The 13,743-nt window shown below is 43.6% G+C and overlaps 1 protein-coding gene across 2 annotated transcripts in view; it reads left to right on the plus strand.

Moving 5' to 3' along the window:
- Positions 1–10,197, plus strand: part of LOC125295520 (protein kinase C beta type) — a 147,612-nt gene extending 137,415 nt beyond the window's left edge. Inside the window, exon 17 of one of the 2 annotated variants that reach the window (XM_048244811.1) lies at positions 8,471–10,197. In XM_048244811.1, the coding sequence (XP_048100768.1) occupies positions 8,471–8,623 (153 nt within the window). In that variant the 3' untranslated portion in view covers positions 8,624–10,197. Of the gene's footprint in view, positions 1–455; positions 1,202–8,470 lie in introns of those variants that run through there. The other variant, XM_048244810.1, reaches the window with a different exon arrangement.
- Positions 10,198–13,743: the final 3,546 nt, after the last annotated feature.

Here is a 13,743-nt window from a genome sequence, read left to right on the forward strand (position 1 = left end):
TTGATTGGACATCGGTTATCAGTGTCTATGTTTGTTGCATTACGTCACTGGTGTCCATCTCCCAGTATATTGTATGTGTCCACCATAACATGCTTGTGATGTCTGTGATGTGATGTGGTGTGGTGTGATTTCACATTATTGGTCTGAAACATGAGACATGATGTACATGTTGTACCAGTTTCTCATACATGGATTAAAATTAGTCCTAGATTAAAAGAGAACTTCAGTGGAGATTTCCATAAAAAAAAAACATCTATGTCTACTTAATCCAGGTATGGGAAACTGGCCTGTCATGCATTTTTGCTGTTTCACTTAATGTCCTCTCTCTTTCGCTCTATTTCTCTCATTCCCCCTCTATCTATCTACCTCTGCCTTTCATGCAAATCATTCCCTCCCTCCATTACATTCTTCTCTTTTTCTTTTTGTCTTTCCTTGTTTTGTTTCCCCTCCTGCAGTGCGGCCGGGACGCGGAGAACTTTGACCGCTTTTTCACCCGTCACCCTCCGGTCCTCACCCCGCCTGACCAGGAGGTCATCATGAACCTCGACCAGGACGAGTTCGAGGGCTTTTCCTTCATAAACCCCGAGTTTCCATCTGGCGCGGTCGAGAGCTAAGGGCCAGCCACGCCTTCCTCATCCCTCCTCATCTTCACCACCTCCGCTGCCACCAAACATCACCCCAAACTAACCACCGAACCACCCCCACCATCACCACACAGTGCATCCCTTCAACACAAAACAGCACCTCCATCTATTTATATACTTGCGACTAGCACCATTGAAGTATATAAATCGCCATCGACTGCTTCACTTTCATTCATGGGGGGGGGGAAAAAAGGAGCTATACCCTCCATGATGATGTAGTCAAATGTACTATGTGTGTATGCCTATATTATCCTAGAGCTTGATACCAGAGTATCAACATACCATGTCTTCATGATTCAATTGATTAGCTAGCACAAATTGCTTGCACCACTCACTGCTTAAATGACACCTATAGCACGCAAGTTCATCCCATGACCTCCCTTACTAGGTGACCAGATAGCCATGTGGACAGATCTTTTTGGTCCAGTGCTATAGCAGACCCATGTTCATCTTCTGATGATCATCTCAACAGAGCCACTCTATAATCACTCTAACTATTATCTTGATACGCTACCACACACTGGTATCTAAACTATTTGTATAAAGTTGTGTGTGTTTTTTTTAACCCTTCCTGTGTTAGGTGCAGATAGACAACATAGTCTGTAGAAATTCAGTCTCTATTTTACTATTTTTGTTTTGCATGGTTTCCCCATTTTAAATAATCAAATAGCTTTTATAAGTTAGGTGCTGTAGTTACTGCAAGCTGAAAGGGTATTCCTGTTTCTCGTCATATCCTGAGTACGTGGCAGATGATAAGAAATTAGTAATTAGCTGTTAATTTTTTCCTTTTTTTGAATAAGCATGAGTAAGGTGATGTTTACAGGATGCATCTATCCAGCTGTGTGTGTATGTGTGAGTGTGGATGCGTGTGGCAGTGTGTCTAGTATGTGCGTGTGTGTGTACACATGCGTGTGTGAAAGTGTGTGTTTATGCTGTCTTGCAGTGCTTGCGTGGGTGTGTGCCTCTTGTGGTGTGGTGATCTGCTTCCTTTGCTTCTGCGTAGCGACACCATCAGCCAATACCCCCATCTCCCTTCACTTAACCACAGCCTTTCATCTGACCCCCCCCCCCACACACACACACACACACACCTTAGCCCTCTAGCACCTCTTTTATTTTAAAAACACCTTTATGTGTGTTTTTGAGGTGTCCGACAGACATAATCAACATCAGCTACCTCCTCCTTGTGAGCAGAGCAAGCCACATGGATAGGTTGAAGAGAAAAGGTAACAAATATAGTACCGGATTAGAGGATGAAGAACTAGACGCAGCAGATATCATTTTTGATTAAAGGTCAAACTGCAAGCCTGGCGACTCACAGCAACGCCCCCAGCCGCCACCCTCTATCCAGTTCCTCTACAAACATGAGCGTGGCAGCGGTATACGTTGGGATAAGAAGTTGTTTCTGAGTTCCCCATTAGTTGCCATTCTGGCTCAGTGTGAGAGTAGGGCCTCGTCTAGCCGATAAGCCATTATCTGCGCTCACCACGCCTGGGCTGCTACGGCACCGGGACTCGTTCGCTCGCTCGCTCACGTGGCACCCGTCGCCGGCATGCTCAGAAAGAGACCGCCGCTTGAAACCATAGAGGTCAGAATACGACAACAATTCTTCCCCCTAAGTGGAGGGATGCCGCTGACTGCTCAGTGTAGGCTACATCGATGACATCTATGACCAGCTAGTCTGATGACCTTACCGTAAATTGTCCAGTTTTGCATTTGGCATATGATGACCAACGTCACAGAGATGTACTGTAAACTAAATGATTTGTAGAGATTTGGAAACAAAGCTATGGTGTTGTGTTGGCACTCACTGGTCTTGCACGGTCATCACTGCTAAGGCAGGCAAACCCTGCTCTCGAGTTGAGCACCTTGAGGCTTAAATGTGTGTGTGGCTAGCGCTCACTGTGCTTCTGTGTTTGTACTGTAAGCCCAACTACTGTACAAATTTGACTGTGGTGGACAGCTTAGATTAGAAGGCATGGATAGTTCAGTTGCTTTAGCTATACCTACACTAGCAATAACGGGTACCCGCTAACGACAACTGCACCAGATATAACTGGACAGACCCACCTATGAACGGTTTGGCAATCGGTCCCCTGAGACTTCAGTCTCTAGACGTACGCTGTTAGTGTTCCAAAATGACACTTTAATCCTCTCTAATATGTAACATTGGTCATGGCACCGCCATCGTTTTTAGGGGAAATAGGCCCAAGGATATGTGATGTAGTGCTTTAGCAGTTATCTCCTGATTGGTGGCCAATGGTTTTTACTGGAGATCTATACGTATTTGGTGCTTCATATCTTAAGTTCATCGTGGACGTTCAGGGAAGTGTGCAGTCTCACAAGAAACGGCTTGTCACAAGAGGAGGTCTTTAGTGATTTTGTTTATAGCTATAGGTCAGGAACGTATAGGAAGAGATTTGTCCAGTTTAACAGTTCAAGAGAAGGTCAACTCTTGTTGGTTTCTTTGTGTAAAATGCATCTCTCATCTCTGCCAAAAAGCAGTGTGTAGTTTATACTAGGGCTTTGATATTTTTTGTAAATGTCTGAAAAACAACAAAATACCTATATAAAATTGTGTCAAATGTTGGTTAATTTCGTGTATTCATTGTGGTCAGTATTGAAAAAAAAAAGTTCATAGATGGTATGTGTTTTCTATACCGGTTATGCATTCTGAGATGCACGTAGACAATGGAAAAGCTTTGTGCATGAATTACTAACTAAAATCTGAGATTCCATAATTCAGTATGTTTGACTTATTAGTGCTTCGATGAGTTCTTCAGGCTATGATGTGTGCTTTGTATTATATATCTCAAAATGCTTTTTATGTGCCAAAGTATTTTCCAGAAAAAAATATATACATTAAAATAAAAACTAAACACAAATGGATGTTTCTGTATTTTCTGTGTGTAAAAGATAACCCTTTTGTTATTGGTTCAGTTTTCACTCCCAGGTAAACGATTCAGTATGCATCATCAGTAGTATTCTGCCTGTGTACGTCACATTCACTTTCTTGTCTTTTTTGTCAGTGAACCCATCTGTTCGTTTTGGAGCGATGCTGGGTCCTCCATTCAGATGGTGGCCAAGGAGGCTGCGGCGACCCTCATCCCCCATTTCGAATGCTACGCCTCAGCCATGCTGAGCATGCTGCACGGCCCTGTCTCTGAATATTTCATAGCTGCCACTTAACATGAGCACATTTACGTGATGTTCCTGTTCGCTCAATAGCATGGGGAAATAACATGCAGCACCTGCATCGCTCATACTCAGGGGGCCGGAGGGAGGAAAAAGCCAGTGCATGAATCCTTGGTTACTTTGCAGGGATGCCACTATTGATGCTATTGATCAAGGTGAATTAGGATGTGATGGCGTGGACGTGTTCATTGGTGCCCATTTCATTTCATGTTTCCACAGCTGAGAAATCACTTAGCTGTGGAATTATAGTGGTTGTCCATTCAGTCAGTACTGTCAAAATATTTTTAAAACTTGTTAGTGTGTGTGTGTGTGAGAGAGAGAGGGAGTGTGTGTGTGTTTCCCTCACTTATCTGTGAGTGATGTGTATAGCCCTAACTAACTTTACTGTGCGCACATGCAGTGAAGGAAGCTGTTTTTTTTTTTCCTTTAGCGCATGAGCGTTAATTAATTCTGAATGTCGCAGCCTCAAATTAAAATGAGTCGGTTAGCACAAAGTGTGGCGGCCTTATCTGCCGAAAACAGGTCAGCGTTTGATACCGCCGCGCGGCGCCTCCACTGACATCAGCGCGCCGCTAATCCGCTCTTTCTTGAAAAGACCGCGTGCCTCGCCAGAGGAGAGAGAAAGAATCAAGATGTGCAGTAAAGCCCAGCCAGATCCAGCACCTTGGATTGGAACAGGGGGCTTCCTCGTGTACAGTGATTTTTTTTTTTCCTCTCTCTTTTTTTATTCCTCCTTTTCTCACTCAATGGCAACCTCTACCACAATCTTCCAGGTTTTTTTAGGGTTTTTTGAAGGGTGTGTGTGAGGGGGGGCTTCCAGCCTGTATCTGGCGCTGCTTATCTAGTGCAGCACTACAGGCAACAGATTTCAATCGCAGTTTCATTCATGCCCAAGAGCTGAAGGTGAATGGGAACAGCAGGGCTGTGGTTTGTGTACTGCTCTGCAGTGAGATGTGCCATTTTTGGGGATGCTTAATTATTTTCATAGTTAACTGTGCACCTGCTTCCATAATTTTTGCCTCATGTATGTACAGCGTGTTGGTGCTGGTTTGGTATGTCTTTTATATATCCTCTTCGAGTCTTTATCTTCATCTTGGACTTCCTGAGACTTCCTGCAAACTGAGACCTTGCAATCCTTTAAGACTTCTCCAGTGTGCAGAATACAATACTTTGTTGGAATGCTAAGCTAAATTCACTCACCTTAGGTGTAATTTTCAGGTTTCATGAACTGATTGTTGCCATTAGCTGTAAGAAACATTTTTGGTCGAAAACAACTTGCGTGATTTACCTTCTTGTCTAACGCACATCTAACTTGTGTCCAGCATAACTTTAATGAACCTTTTCCTCCTCGGTAGCTCATTCTGGGTAAGTCAACTGCATGTCATATATAGTTGTATTAGATGAATGACCAGAATGCATCTACAATCAGTTTAAAGCATGAAGAGGCTTTGCTTGCACCATGAGCCATATGGAGAGATGCTCAGTGAACCCTTCTTCAGGCATGTTTCAAATGCACACTTTAACTGGGATTGCAAAGAAAAGCTTCCCCCTCAGAACTTTCTGCCTTTTATACAGAGCAGATGCACAGAGAAGCCTGATTGCTAGCTATCTGCATGCCTCGCGGTTCTGTATGCCCATGAATCTGACTGGGGCTGGTGGATTTCTGGGTTGCCATGGGAGATGCCTAGGTGCAGGGAGAGCAGAGGCTGCCTAATGACCTCACAATCGGGGGATGTGGCTTTGGATGGTGTGTGGGGGTGGACAAGAGGCTAGGTAAGGAATGCAATTGCTTTTTCTTCCGCCATGGCTGTCTTTAGTTTCTGTCCAATTTGGAGGCAGCGTGTTGGCTTCCCTTTTTCCGTTCCTTCTCTCTCTCTGTTGTTTCTGAAGATGGCTTTGTCTTTGTCCTCCCTCCTCTGATCTTGTTTGTGTTCTTTCTCTTTCTCTCGCTCCTGTTGTGATCTGCATAGCGCTCTCTGAGCTCGGCTAGTTGGTCTGTCTACTGCGGGGCCTCTCGTTTGAGGGGATCTGTGTGTGTGACTGCCGCAGAGTCGCTCTGTTGCCGCTGTTGCATCTTCCTTGGCACCTTCTGTCGCATGCTTTTTGTCTTTGTCCTTCCAGTATGCCAACCCCCCCACCCCTCCCCTCAAAAAAAACGAAAACAAAACAAAAAGCTACAAGCATTTCAGTGATTTATATTCAAAAAACTTGAATGGATGCCTGTGAACATCAGACTGTCAGAGGAAGCCATCTGCAAGCAATGAACCTTTGCCATTTTTTTAACACCGTAAAAAAAGTACAATCCCTGCTGTCTACCTGTTCAAACATCAAACTCAAAACCGATCACACAAAGGAAACACAAGGTGGCCAGTAGGAGAGTCTCTTTGTGGCCAACCACCACAGAACTAACCAAAGCACTGATATTGCATACAGATACTGTAGTATGGGCGAATGATAGAACTGGGCCTCTAGTCGTTCTAGACTTAATGTGCTTTCAGATTTTTCAGGAGCAGTAATACACCAGACATCCCTGATGTACATGACTGATCAACAACAGCACATAGTCAGTTACATCAAATGTGATCTCGCTTGCATGATGTACAACCCTGGAGCTACGACGTCACATGAGATCAGGGATGAGCTTTTTGGACACCCCCTTGAAATGTAGGAATGAACAAATAAATAAAGAAACTGCAGCAGAGTTCCATATGGACGGACCACAGCTGTGTGGAGCGTCTGGGTTTCTCTGCAGAAATGTTCGGCAGTACTGTGTGATCAGAAGCAGCCTCGCGCCCCCCCAGCTCTCCACAGCTACCCCCACCCTGAGCCGCGAGCTAGAGAGATGTTCTCCATCCGTAACCCAACGTCTCTGCAGCCTATCATCCAGCTGCCACCACATGAGCTACCCCCCCCCCCACACACACACACACACACATTCACACACATATACACATCTGCTTCCCCGCCATACCCACACACTCATACAAATACACAACCACATGCCCCATGGGTATGTGCAGAACTCCACATCCACAGCCATGGTAATGTCACATGACAGCAGTGCTGTTTTTTCTTAGTAGACCATCAGCATGCTTCACTGTAGCTCTGAAAGAGCTTCTGAGCTTCTCTTATGCTCTCTCTGCCTGGTGGATGTGCGTTTCAGATGATATTCCATGAAATGTCACCGCCACAGGAGAATGTGTAGAGATATATTATAGTTGTGTGTGTGTGTGTGTGTTGGGGGGGTTCTACAGGTGTTAAGATCTCTGCTCAGTTCCATCACCTTCAGTATACAACCCCTCCCCCGCACCCACACAGTTCTATGGCCCCCCCCCCCCCCTCTTACATGCACTCTCTGTGGATTTACATTGCCAAGCAGTGCATTAAAAATGTCTCAAACCAGAACACCAACCCGCCACCAATACCACCACCGCCCCTACCCCACCCCCTACACACACACACACACACACGCACACACACACACACACACTTCTACATCAGACGAGGCAGGCTTAGAACACAGGACTGAAGCAGCACAAGGGAGTGTGGATGTGGAATCCTTCCTGTAAGAACAAGGCTGCGAGCCAACACACTGTCTGTTCCTGCTCGCTCAAAAGGAGAGGGGGAGCGAGGGACAGTGCTGCCCACGCTCAACAGAGCATCTTGGGAAGAAGTACTTTAATTACTCACTCCCGACTGTGTTACCACGCGCCCATTCTCTGTCTCTCTCACAGACAAACACTCAAACTCTCTCTCTCTCTCTCTCTCTCTCCCACTCACTCTCCCTTTCTCCCTCTCTCTCTCACACACATACACACACACACATTCTCTCACTTTCTCTCTCTCACTCACATATACACACTTACACACACATACACACATTCTCTCTCACACTCATACACACACACATCATGCCTAATCATCATGACTGTGTGTTTCCTGTCTGAGAGGTGCTATCTCTGTGAGTCTGTCCTCAGTAGCAATGGCCGCCCCCCACCACAAATGTTTCCCCCGCACACTATGATTCACTGACCTCACTTTGACACGGGTCAGCACTCTGCCCAAGGCTGCATCTTTCTTTCTTTCTTTCTTTCTTTCTTTCTTTCTTTCTTTCTTTCTTCCCTCCATCTTTCCCCACACACTCCTCTTGGTGGACTCATTCCATCATGAAGGGTTCATGTTGAAAGTGGGCTCCAAGGGACTTGAAGTTTCTTACCTGGAAAGTGATTCCTGCCTCAACTGTGACCGTGGGAACACAGTGTATTGGGTTAGCCTATGTCAGTTTGTTCACCACACTCTTCATCACCACTTTTTCCTCTCGTTTTTTCCCTATCTTTCCCTTGCTTTCCCTGTGTTCTGTCTCTTCTTCTTTCTACCTATCTGTTCCATCTTGATTCTTCTCAATCCTTCGTTCTCTATTGGTCTTTCCATTTCTCTTTATCTATCTATCTCTTTCTCTCTCTGTATCCTTCCTCTCTTCTTTTTCATCTTTATCATCTTCCTATTCTTTTTCTTCATCTTCCTTTTTTTCATCTTCCTTCTGCTTCCTCTTCATCTTCCTCTTTATCTTCTTCTACTTCCTCTTCTTCTTCTACTACTTCCTCTTCCTCCACTCTTGTTCTCTGATGTAGAAAAATAGCCGGGACACCTGCAACTTTGACCGCGAGTTCACCAAGATGCCCACGGAGCTGACGCCTACCGACAAGCTCTTCATCATGAACCTGGACCAGGACGAGTTCCTGGGCTTCTCCTACACCAACCCCGAGTACGAGGTCCAGGCCTAGAGGGACTCGCTCGCCGGACTCGCCCGAGACCTCAAGAAGCCTGACTGACTGACTGACTGTCCGTCTCTATGTATTTGTCTGCCTGTCACAACAATCGGTCTGTCTGTTGAAGCTCGGGGGAGAGAGAGAGAGAGAGGGCGGGGGGGCAGTTGCCAACGGAAAAGTACCAGGAACACTGGTGGGACTCAGGGATGGACCCAGTCAGAATATTGGGGGAGTTGGGGCTATGAGTGAAGTCGTCTGACAGTAGACAGTAGCAGACATTGTTATTGGCGAGGCCTAGGTCTGTCTGGTTGCAGTAAAACCCTCCTCTTCTCTCTCCTCTCTGGTCAAGTATGCTGGAGATTGTCTCTGTTACCTAGTCCTGCTAAATTGGATGTGTCGTTGGTGTTAATCCCGACAGGAATTGCTGGCTCTGCGGCAAATGAGGAACAAGCGTGACTAACCCCAAGTGAGCAATTTGAAAAACAAAAAACAATGCTGTCCTCAATTATTTATTTGCAGTTCATTATTTTCCCCTCTGCTTGCTCTCCATCTAAGCAGCCTGTGTATTGAGCTAATGCTTAATTTACTGGATCCAGCCTATTAAACCAAAATATTATTATACATGTCGTGTGACTTTGCAGGACACAGACACACATCTCCATACACACACACACTGCTTTTTAAATCAGTATTTCAGAAAATGAAATTAGATGAAGACTGAGAATCTTACCTATAATTTTAAGAGTATTCTGTTGTTGTTGTAGCGTGATCTGTAAGATTAAAATAGATCATAGTTCCTTATATTACTTTAGATTTTGTAGTGAGAGGCACATGTAGTGCAAGACTTCTTAAAGGGTTTGAAGCCCTGTCTGCCATCTTATACTGACTCTGTCTAAGCTCACAAAACATGATTTCATGTCGCATTGCCTATAAATCCAGGTCTTGGTTTTAAACAAATAAGTCAAAATAATGTATATATGTATTGTACCTATGCAAGAGGGAAAATACAGTCTCTTCAAATTACACACATGAGCAAGATTTCAATAATGGTGTGCTTTATTTTTACTTTATTTAAGTGAGTCATATGGATGACTTTGCCATTTTCTCATCCCTTACATTAATACCTTATATATGGACAGGAAACTAACTGCTGCGACATTCCAGAATGTTCTGTTTCACTCGACCATACATTGTTGTGCCATATGAGAACACGGTTCTCTGTGCTAAGATGAGTCATGGATTTTTTTGTTTGTGTGTATATATTTAAATATAAATGTAAGCCACATTCTATGTTTGAGCTTCTTTCCTTTTCTTTTTTTAGTTGACATGCATTTTGTTTTTGATGAGTACTGTTTTGTGGCAACTCTATGCATGGCTGTTTGAGTATTTAGGCTGATTTATTCATATTTCCTGTGTTTTGTAAATGTTATTTGACAGTTATTATTTTTGCATTTTTCTCATGTAAATATGGTGAGATACACATGTATATTTGTTTAAACATATTCGAGATATGTATGTGAGATATATTGTGAAAAATGCAATGACTATGGACCAGAGATTAGATGCAAATAAATCAATGCCCCCATAAATGGTCTCTCCCTTTCTACATAGGTGTTGGATTGATAGCTCTCTCTCTTTCTCTCTCTCCATCCGTCCATGTATTTCCTATATGTGTCTGCATTTCAAAATTTGAACTTGAAATTTGTCTGTTAATCTGCTCACCTGCTCTCTTATCAATGCACTAATAAGCATTTACAGTGGTTTGTATGTGTGTTTGGACTAATAAGCATTTGCAATGCAGTGTTTTGCGTGCGTGTTTGTCATTGTGCGCAGGCATGTGTGCTTGTAGAGGCTGTCAACACTTAACTTTATATACCCTGCATCCTTGCCAAGAACTGCCTATAATACACTTTAAGACCCATCTTCTCCCTGTAGAGAAGACTTGAGCTGTCTATTGATCGATACCATAATCAAACAACCAAATAAAACTATATGAGAGTCTGTTGGCTCAGGCAATTACAGTGTGACAACAGGGGGCTCATAGATGGAGGATTTAATATCAAACCGCAATACCATCAAATATTTCTTCAATGGCAGTAAATAGGGTATTTACGAAGGGTAATGAGATTTTTTTTTACTCTGTTTGATTCTGCTCTGTCTTTGAATGTCATAGCTTGGAATATAACAGGGGATAATCCGGAGAGTGTGTTAAATGTTGAAAAATAGCATTTACTTAGTAGTGTTTCTTTTCCCAAATGATCCATAGTGACCCAGTGCTATAGCATGGCACTGTGTGTGTGTGTGTAGTGCATGTGTCTCTGCTTTTGACTGTGTGTGTGTGTGTGTTCTATGTGCAGGGTGTGTGAAGGGTTAGAGCCAAAAAAGGAGAGTCTGAAACAATCAAAGCTGGAAGTTCAGCGGACAGTGTGATAACATTTCACAGCTTTATTTACAACCTAGTAATTGCTGTTTTTATGACCTCGCCTCGGTACAAACACCGCTAAAAAGGACGTCTTGGTTGTAGCACTTCATTTAGCAGTAAGAACTGAAGGATGTGATATATATAAAAAGGAAAACACTCCAATATGCAAACTTAATGATGTTTACAGTCCTTTCTATTGGCCTCTATAGGGTCTTAAGGCTATGACACCTGCCCAACATCTGCTCAGATCTACTGTTTATGGGAACGCATCATCAGCATACAGTGCATACAGTAATTTGTTGTAGGTGTTTTCAGTAGGCTCGTTCCACCCCAAAGAAAGGTGCTCAGTCCATAATCCTGGGGAATATCTTGAAAAATATAAACATGTTCCCAAAACCCAAGCCATTATGGAAGGCCAAATTACATTTGGCCATTTTTATTTGTTTTCAGAATTATCAGTGTAGTGTTTTAACACGTGTTAGCTGTCACTCACATACAGTGCGTGTGCACAGTGCGTAAACAAATCAAATGCCACACATATGAACAAAGATGAGGGGGAACATCTCGATAGATTTTTTTTTTTAAAAGATGTTTAGAGAAGTGTGTTGACTGGCAACCAGTGTGGGAGTCTCATTCAAGGCAGCCTTACTACTGGTGTGTTGAAGGTGTTCAGTTTGCTGGGACTGTCACTTCCTCCCATCACATCATGTATCCTAATCTACATTCTATTATGTGGACCTTAATTGAAATGGAAGGCAAAGTGCAAAGTCAACCTTCTTTGCACTGCAAAAAATTATTAAGTGTAATATATATAAGTGTAATAATCTTATATTAAGATATAAAATCTAGTTACTATTGTTTTTAGGATAAAGATACTTACCTTGAGCTTTCTTGTAAGATTATTTGACTTAAATTAAGACATAAAAACAAGTAAATTGATCTGCCAGTGGAGTAAGTAAATTTACCTTAAATTGTCTTAAATCTTCAATCTTATCTTACATTAATATAATATAATATCTAAATATAAGATTATAACACTTGGTAAGATATAATTTTTTGTAGTGTGACTTGGTCCCCTTGGAAATTTAAAAACATAAGCAAGATCCTAAGCTCAAACATCAGTGGATCAGCTCAATGCTCCCACACCATAGCTTAGTTCTTTGCATTTTGTGCATCATTTCAATTAGGGCCTTATACAGTATGCTATCAGTTTGTGTGTGTGTGTGTGTGTGTGTTTTCTGAAAGATTTGGCACCAACCTTCTTAAAGTGGCCATGGCAATAAGAACCATTTGAATGTGGAGCAGTGGAGACAGAGAGCTGGGGGTTCTGAACTGCCGCTTGTGAGCTGGCCTTATCTGCTGCTGTGAGACGGAGCATCTTATCAGCTGGAGAAACGAGTGTTTAGAAAATGAAGCGATACAGCCTCTGCTCTTCTCACGCCCCACGGCAAGTAAGGAAGCAAACGATTCTCCTGCAGTGGCAGCTGTAGCAGTAGCAGCCACGCATAGTGCTCACACACACACACACACACACACGGCATCCACTCCTACAACCTCTACCCAACATGACATGAACCTCTTTTTCATTTCTCTCTTTCCATATCTCTCTCCCTCTCTCTCCTCCTCTTTCCATCTCTCAGCATCTCTCTCCATCTCTCTTTCCCCTTCTCCTTCCCTCTCTCCTGTGATGAAGAGGATGAGCTTCATCTTCTGCTGCACCTCCTGGGCACTCTTAGGATGGAGGAAACACTCTGGGACAAAGATGAGCAGAGGGAGGCAGAAAAGGGCTAAACGTCATGTTGTGTGTGAGAATGTGTCTGATGTAGAGAGAGACAGAGAGAGAGAGAGAGAGAGAGAGAAGAAAGAAAACATGGTTGAGGGAAACTATCCCACCACGTCTAAGAACAGAAGCCATCTTGGTGTATTCTCTGAGGCTCTGATGCTGACAGTGCATTTTGTCACAGGCTTTTATTGTGACAGGCCAGCGAAAATTATTTGCTTTTGACAGAGGCTCATTATGTACCTCAAAGGCATTGTGTCTGATTGCAGCCTTGTGACTCTCTTTCTCTCTCTCTCTCTCTCTTTTTTTTTTAAACCCCCCTGCATTCATGTCACCCCCCCACACACACACACACCACACCACACACACACCCCTCACCCTGCTTCACTGCTGTCAAAAACAGGCAATTAAAATGATCTCCCATGACAAAGGGACAGAGTGAATGCATCTCCTCCCTGCTCTCAGCACTAAAAAAGGACATAAATAATGATGGTTGTGGATAAGGACACTGAGCAAACAAAATTATACCCTCCCCCCCCACACACACACACATACACACACACGCACAAACATATCACTCACACACGTACACACACACGCTCAAACATATCACACATACACACAATCTATTCTCTTACATCAGCGCGCAGACACAGACACACACACACACAGAGACACACACACTTAGGTCTCCTTTTAGCTTCCGAAGCCAGAGATGGATTCCTACTGCACCCTCGCCATTGTGCTAATGCAGTGAAGGCCATCTATCCAAACCAGTTACTCATACCGTTACCCTCTCCAGCACGCGCATGCCAAGCTGCTAATGTCGCCACGTCTAACACATCCATTACATTCACTCTGGTAATGTAATTACTGCGACGCACTCTCATCATGAGCGGCTAATGCAATGAGGCTACATGATGTTCTCTTTCA

Source organism: Alosa alosa, chromosome 6 (genome assembly GCF_017589495.1).
Source record: "Alosa alosa isolate M-15738 ecotype Scorff River chromosome 6, AALO_Geno_1.1, whole genome shotgun sequence".
Lineage (NCBI taxonomy): Eukaryota > Metazoa > Chordata > Actinopteri > Clupeiformes > Clupeidae > Alosa > Alosa alosa.